The following is an 8,028-nucleotide window of genomic DNA, read 5'->3' as shown; positions in this document are numbered from 1 at the left end:
GAAGTGGGGCTAAATTTAAGATATGCAATCTCCTCTTCTGGTTATCTAAGCTGGAAAGCTAATAAGCTTGTACGGTATAAATCTAGGGGGGAGGCTCCCATGGACCACATACTTAGGCCCATGGTATCTTAAAAATATCAATATTTCAACAAGAACAAAATGCCCAAGTGCGCTTAAGATATCCAAGGACCATTTGAGTGAAGATGGCACACTCTCCGAAGGCATTCATCTCGCAGCATATAAAACTTACATTTATGGCTACCATTCACATTTATTCAGAAGAGAGCAAACTCAGACAACAGAACGCATCTATAATATTAAATCCACATTGCATTTCAAAAGTAGAGCATTATAATCACACTAACTTGCACATAAGACCCAAAATTTCATATATATCCATTTCGATGGAATTAACACACAGCCAAGAAACTATAGGGAAAAAAAAAAGAATCTAATCAATTGAACACAGCAAGCATTATGGAAATCCTAAAAGCCTAATTAGCCACAAAACACCATACGCCTCCATGTTGTCAGATCTACCGCAAGGCTTTTGTTTCCCTAATTAAAAAAGCAGAAAGGTATAGGAACGAAGAAAGCCCTAAAATTTACACACGGATGGCAAGATCAGGAACCTGGTGAACGGCGATCACCTCCTCCTCCGGTCGGCGGCGAAGTGGGAAAGCGGGACGAGTTCGGATAGCGGGGTAGACAGCGGCGTGGAGACGGGTGTGGGCATCGGCGAGTTGCGGCAAACGGGGCAGGAGGCGTTGAGTCGGAGCCATTCGTCGATGCAGGGAAGGTGGAAGTAGTGGCGGCAGTCCGGCATCATCCGGAGCATCTCCCCCTCCCGGTACTCCCCGAGGCAGATGGAGCACACGGCCTCCCCGCCCTTGGCGGCGGAGAACGGGAACCTCGGGTAGGAGCTGATCGCCGCCGGGTCCAGCCCGGTGGGTGCGGAGCCCCGGCCGCCGCGGCCGCCCTCCTCGCCGTTGTTATCCTCGTCGTCGTCCTCCTCCTCCTCCGCGACAAAGATTATGCGGGGCAGCACGACGCCGTTGGAGTTCCCGCCGGCGCCGCCACCGTTAGGGTTAGGATTCGTGCTTCGGGCGCGGGCGCGGCAGCAGACGTAGGAGGCGAGGAGGACCGTGGAGAGGAGGACAAGGACGCCGAGGGCGATGGCGATGGCGTAGCCGAGGCCGAGGTTGCTGAGGTTCTGGAGGAAGAAGGAGGACGAGGAGGTTGGAGGGGAGGCGGCGGCGGTGGCGTTGTCGTCGGTGGTGGCGGCGGCGGCGGCGGAGGAGGGGGAGAAGGACATTTTGGGAAGAGGAGGGGGAGAAGAAGGGGGTTTTGTAGCATGACGGAGAGAAGTGTGGGCGAAACGGGGGGATTTTTTTTTGGAGGGGCGAGGTTGGTGGGTTTCCTCAGCTACTGCATTTAATACAGAAGAGCGGGGTATCAATCAAGAACACCCCCCAACCGTCGGAATCAGTCTCGGGGAGCGGAGGAGGACCACCGCAACAGCTGAAATTAGAGCATTTTTTTTGGTAACGAAATTAGGGGACTCTTAAAAGCTGGGCTTCCTGAAAACCAACTCATGGTTTCCTGTCCCTTTTCATCTCAGGCTGTGGTCTCTTTTTATAGGATTTAAGAGTAGTTTGGTAGTCGGAGGTAGGGAATTGTTGATCAGTATACTAAGATTTCTCTAAGATATTGGTCTGGGGCTCTGCTCCATCATTTATATAGTTCTTCTCTCCAACGTGGATATCTATGACCTGGGTTTAAATTACACCCTCATCCAATTTTGGCTGAACTTACTTCTGTCTTATGTCTTGAAAAAGAATATGTAGACCTTCATATTGATGCACTGATGGCATCATCTCTTATGAGTTGCAGCACCTGTGCACAGGGAGCATTCGAGGTGATTTAGTGAAGCTATTGCTATTCTCGTGAAACCATTCTTTATTGTGAATGTGGTGGTGCGCTGATGAGTATTGAATTAAGTTCAGAAAAGAGATTAATAGCTGATAATTCAAGACTTGAGAGATTTGAGTCAGCCATCAAAGATTCTTCACCCAAAAATAATGCAAGTTGTGTCTAAATATTGGATACTTTCAATTTGGGCGATATGCGATGAGTTAATTTTCTTACATTTTTTGTGCAGGTGGTAGAGAATACTAAACCTGGTAGGTTCCATATACGAGACGTGATAAGTAGCGGATTTAAGAGAATGGGAATGAATTTTGAAAATTTCAAAATGGATAGCAGTCGGAACGGGCCAAAGTGTGAAATATTCGAATTGTGTTTGCTAAACCTATTTGATCGGAGATGAAATCACCATGAAGGGACAATAAAAGTTTTTAATTGGCACCAAACGGCACATTGCTAATTACTGAGAAGAGTAATCTAGTCAGCATCTCTATTGATCTAGTGATGAATTGTTCAATCCCTTTGTAAGGAGTTGATACAGAAGGCTCGATATCAGCATAGAGGCATGAAGGAACATCAACCAAATCCACAAGAAGATAAATTACTTAAATGTTTAACTTTAGCTATTAGTATTGCCATAGAACTCTATAAATATTGATAAGATTTGAGCTACAAATCACCTAATATCCTAATTATATTTATATTTGAGCTATCAATTTTTTTTAACTGCTCTCATTGCATGCATAGGTATTTTGTAGGGGTTTTATTGGTGTCCGGATAGAATCTCAAAGGGGCAGATGCTGAACTGCCAAATTAGCCCAATGCTAACACGAAATATGTTGCTAGATGGCACTGGAAACTAACTTTACTTTTAAGACCAGAGTTTTGAACATGTGTTGAGAACAGGTACAAAATTGTCATATCTAATCATGAGATTAGTAGGTTTACCAAACATAAGGAGGGATTTTGCATGCCAATGCTAGTGGATGGATATATTCTCACCTATCTGCTTGAATGCAGTCTTATACATTAAGAACTCGTTTAGTTCATGAAAAAAGAAGGAAAGTAAGTATGGTCAATAGAAAAATGAAGAAAGACCTCTAGTTTGGCTGGAGTTTCCAAATGAGTAAGATGAAAAAGTAGCATTTTTATGGAAATAAGATAAACCCATGAGAGACATGAAAAATCTAATTTTCCACCAGCTAGAAATTGATTTTTTTTTCCAAAACTACTCTTAAGCCATTAAAATCCATAAATAAATTTTTTTTATTAAGAATATAATAAATATTTCACATAATTTTTTAGAAAAAGTAGATAATCAATCAAATATAAGCCACTCTAAATTGCACCATTTTTTTTATAGTCGACCAAGCATGCTAGAATCATTTTTACAGGTATCATATTTTCAAAAATCAAATTTTCAATCAAAATTTTAGAAAAAAAATATTTTGACAAAAATTTTTAGGATCGTCCTCATTTTTAACCCGTTAGGCATTTAGTGCACACCTCCAAATCGCAGCTAGTTTATTAAACAGCATACATACTATGATATCAAAAGGAAATACAAAAATATTTTATTCTGTCAACCATGGCCTCCCCAAAATAATTTCAAAATGCATCTCACTTAGCACTTTGCTGTCACATCTGTCCCATGTTAAATGCGTGAGTGTGGTACATACAACGGATAATTAATTGATCTGACAAAAAAAAAAGAAGACTGGCGGATCCATTGTACTGGATAGGTTTTATAAAAGCGAAATTTCGCTTTTAGATAAGATTTTCTTCCTCAGTAGGCATGCAACTAATTATAGCCGTGCAGCTTTTAGGCATGATTCATCTTCCTCAACGGGCATGCAACTAAAAGTAGCGACGGATTATGACGGTCTCCATTAAGCCGGTGCAAAGTTTAACCACCTCCTCTTTATGAAAGATATCTTGGAGAAACTATTCAATCTCTTGAAGGTCGCATGCATGCATGACTCGTACCGCATCTTGCTTTCCTTCGATCAAGAGAGGGTCTTCTTGTGGCCCTTGCTGCATGCACTTCACCTCCTTGCTCATGTTAGTTTCATTTATGGAGCCCTTCTTCGGTTATCTTGATGAAATTTAACTTAAAAAAATAGATAACTGACAATATTATTCAATATCTTTGAAAAAATAGAAGGGTTAAAGGCTTGATGTTGCATTCTCACCATCCAATGCCACTTATTTCTTGCCCACAACAGTGATACCTATAGCTAAGAACTGCAGAGTTTAATTCTTCTAATCCAGGCAGCTGCAGATTAGTCCATCTGATAAGATTCAGCTAGGTCTAACTATGAAGCCTCCATCACAATTATCTATTGTTTCTAAGCAACATTAGGTCAGTAGTCCGATATTTTGAAGAAAACTAATAAAACCATTTGTTGTTGATATAATGCCTCTTACAATCTCAAAAGTGTCAGATTTAAACAGCTTTATGTTGCAATTTGGACTAAAAATAATAATCATAAGCAACTGTTAAAGGTCTTTTGTCATGTTCGACATCGACTGATACAAGTTGCTAAAATGACAATAAAAGAACAATAATTATGATCTATCTGTCTGAAAAATGGACTGACATTACCTCATCAAATGTGCAACTGAAGAGAATTAAGAGAAAAAGTTAGTCTCGGGGGTGACTGGACAACAGCAGCAACCACATGTGGAACTGCCAGAGCTTCAACTGCACATAATAAAATCATTTACAGTTATTGCGCTAGCCTACTTGCGGACCATCCTACAGGTAATGATCAATCTCTATTTCTATGCCATTCGAGAATGAGATTCAAGTGAGCTCAAGTAACATGCAATTTATAAGGGAACGAAGGCGAGCATTACATGTGTTGTGGTTCAAATTTGGCCCGAGGATGACCACGTCGGAGGAGTCGAGGGAGCCGCCGGTGGTTGGAAGAAGACGAGGGCCACCTCCTGCATGACGGCGACGGACCTGCAAAAAGTCTCATTGGTGTTTCCGGTGAGGACCCTCCGACGATCAAGTTAGAGTGGGGTAAATTTGGTCTAGCCAATAAAGTCCCTTAGAAGTACTTGACCGGGCTATTTATAGTCCTGAAGGAGAGGCTCAGATGGCAGAGGCACTATCCGCCCTCATCATGAGGGAGCGTGGCTCTGAGCCGAATGGCGCGCAACTAAGGTTGGTTGGTAGCGTGTGGTGCTGTCCATTCTCGAGAATGGTAAGGTATTGACAATCACAGCAGGGTATGGCCGGAGTAGTCATGGTGCCGTCCTTTGACTGTTAAGGGCCAGCTATGGAGGCGTGGCATGGTGGTGTTGTAATGTACGGCCACGTAGGAGAATATAGGCACACACATGGGTGCGGTTGATGGCGAGACCGAGCTCGTTGAGAGGTCGCATCATGCATTTGGCGAGGTCGGTCAGACGGGTGCTGAGGGCAGCTCTGCTCCTCGTGTTCCGAAGTGTGCCCGGTGGAGCGCCCCGAGCTTGAGGGTCGGGGAGTATTACTGGAGTGGGCGCCCCGAGCTCGGTCGGGGCGGGTCGGCGAATATTGGAGATGCCCCGAACTTGGTCGGAGGAGTCGGCGAATATCCGAAGCCAATGGAGCTTTTGGCGGAATTCGAAGCCGAGCTGGCTTTGGGCCGGACCGAGGATTCAACCGGTCGGTGTTGGCATTTATTAAGCCAAGACTGGGTGGCCTTTTAGCCGTGGGCTGGACGATCCATTTCACCTCCCATCATTTGCCCCCCACTTCCGAGATCGAGTTACCCTTCAGCTCGGGCGATGGAAGTAGCCGGACTATTGATCATCCAGCACTTCAGCCCAGTGTTCAAGAAGAGGTGCGTACCGAGCTGGATATGCCTCGGCACATTTTATGGCTGGGAGCTCTGCGTCGAGCTTGGGTGACTTGAGCTGCGGCATTTTTCTGAGTAGGATCCGTCGTGGGAGCTTTTTGGTGTTTCACGTAGGCATCCTTTTGTGAGGGGCTACCGGAATGGAATCGAAAGGGGTTGATCATTAATACCCCGTCCCCTGAAGTATCTCGTCTGGCGGAATGCAAGAAGCCGGCCATTAATGTTTCCTTCACCGAAGTGTCTCGCCTGATGGAATGCAAGAGGCTAGCCATCAACATTTCGATCTTCGGAGTGCCCTCTATAATGATCAACATTTAGTGCGGCGATTCAGAAAGATTTTGTTGAGGGTATTTTGAGGCCTGCCACATGGCGAACCCCGGCTCGTCTAATCATTCAGGCTACTCAATCAGAGCCGCTGTAGCAGGCTATATATAAGGCCTGAGATGGGGGCCCTAGGATCGTTGCTTGATCCTCTCCCGCTCCTAGTCCTCTTCTCTCAGTCGCCATTGCCGTAGTGTTCAAGCTTTCTTCCAGGCGCTCTGGGAGCTTTTCGCCAACCTTCGCATCGGGTGCTACTTTCACCTCCCGGTGGTCATTCTCTTTCTTTTTCTGATCATCTTTTTCGGTGAGCTTTTGGGTAGTTATTTCATCCCTTCTTTTGGTCGCTCGGAGAGTCTTTCATTTTCTCCCTTTTTGTAACCCTAAGACCAAGGCAATGGATTCGCCGACGAGAGCATCGATGTTCGATGTAGGTCCGTCGCGAGCTCAGGCCTCTTCCGATGTGGGGGAGGTTGAGCTCGAGGTGGGCCCGAGCCCGTATGGAACCGGCTCGCTCATGAGTGACGAGGATCTAGGCTCGATCCAAGCCCGATTCTTCATTCCTCTGGAGTTCATCCTCGAGCTCCCAGACCTCGGAGGGTGAGTCACCAACCCACCTAGTGGTTAGGTCGGAGGGTATGTAGATACGCTCTACGCAGGGCTGAAGTTTCCTTTGCACGGATTCGTGGAGGAGCTCTTGACGGCCTATGGCCTGGTGCATGCACAGCTCGCCCCGAACTTATGGAGAATAATCATCGGCTTCCTCGCCCTTTGTCTAGCACATGGTCTGTCCCCCTTGATGAATATCTTCAGGAGTTGCTTTATATTAAAAAGCAACGCTATGGATAAAGGGTGGTGGTACTTCTCCCCTCGAGGAGGCCGCAAGCTGTTTGGGGACATGCCCACTTCCATCCGCGGATGGAAGGATAACTTTTTCTTTATTTCCTCCAAGCAATCGTGGGGATTTAATCTGACCTGGAGCTTTCCGCTGGCTTCGGCGAATAATAGGCTCCCGCAATTGTCGCAGCTCGAGCAGGGGGTCTTAGATAGTTTGCTTGGACTGAAAGAAACTCCTCGGCTCCCTGACCTGCTCAGCGAGGAGGCTTTAGTGAATCTTGGTTTGAGCCCAACTCGTCCCGAGGGTAAGAGTGTTTAGCTTTTTCTTCTTTCTTTTTATGCCGGATTCTGATAAGACCTTTTGTCTCCAGACATTGCAGGGATGATCTTCAGCACCAATACGCTGATGGCTACGTACAGGAAGAAGCAAGCCGCCCTCGAAGGGGTCTGGCCTGAGGGGAGGCCGAAGAAACAAGAGTTGCCCCCAGCCTCGAGACTGAGCGGGGAGAGCTAGAGATCGCCACCCCTGCTCGGGTTGGACTCGGCCAAGTCCTTGCGGTAAAGGCCAAGGTGTCCCAGTCGACGGCTGGAAGGGATTCTTCGGACCAAGCGGCGGTCGCACTTGCCGACCAAGTCCCAGAGATCGGAGAAATTGCCCAGCCATTTGGATCAAATCCCAAGCTGGGGAGTAGGCCCAACACTTCAGTTCCCCCCACGGTCCCATCGTGTGCCGAGGCTGCGACCTTCTCCGAGGTTCCGGCCTTAGTAAGGGTCGAGCCCATGTTTTTCGAGTCCGGCGGGGAGCAATTGCGGCATCAACGTCGCGTGCCTAAGGGCGATTCAACCCTCGAGTCTGGAGACGTTGCTCGAGGGCTCGTGCGCAGCATCATGCTCCCGTGCGACCGTGCACGGATGGAAGAGGACCTTGGCAACCTCATCCATCACGTTTACTCAGCAAGCGTGCGGGTGAGTAACGCGGTTCTTCCATTCCTTATTTGTTTTCTTTGTGAATGCTCGGCTTTTGTTGACACTTTATCTTTTCGTGCCAGTCTCTTCATGTGGTCGACAGGCTAATGTCCAGCATGCTCGCGGACCGGGA

The 8,028-nt window shown here is 46.7% G+C and overlaps 1 protein-coding gene across 1 annotated transcript; it reads right to left on the bottom strand.

Annotated features, from left to right (window-relative positions):
- Window positions 1-294: 294 nt before the first annotated feature.
- On the bottom strand, window positions 295-1,874 carry LOC103722244 (RING-H2 finger protein ATL67-like). Its single transcript, XM_008812717.3, has one exon. The coding sequence runs from the start codon at window positions 1,313-1,315 to the stop codon at window positions 647-649; it is 669 nt and encodes a 222-aa protein (XP_008810939.2). The 5' UTR covers window positions 1,316-1,874; the 3' UTR covers window positions 295-646.
- Between the last annotated feature and the right edge of the window lie 6,154 nt (window positions 1,875-8,028).

Source organism: Phoenix dactylifera, unplaced genomic scaffold, assembly GCF_009389715.1.
Source record: "Phoenix dactylifera cultivar Barhee BC4 unplaced genomic scaffold, palm_55x_up_171113_PBpolish2nd_filt_p 000121F, whole genome shotgun sequence".
Lineage (NCBI taxonomy): Eukaryota > Viridiplantae > Streptophyta > Magnoliopsida > Arecales > Arecaceae > Phoenix > Phoenix dactylifera.
This window is presented reverse-complemented; position numbering and strand designations above follow the sequence as displayed.

Excerpts from the sequence above, each read along its gene's own strand:
- LOC103722244 (XM_008812717.3), bottom strand. The coding sequence starts at position 1,315 with ATGTCCTTCTCCCCCTCCTCCGCCGCCGCCGCCGCCACCACCGACGAC.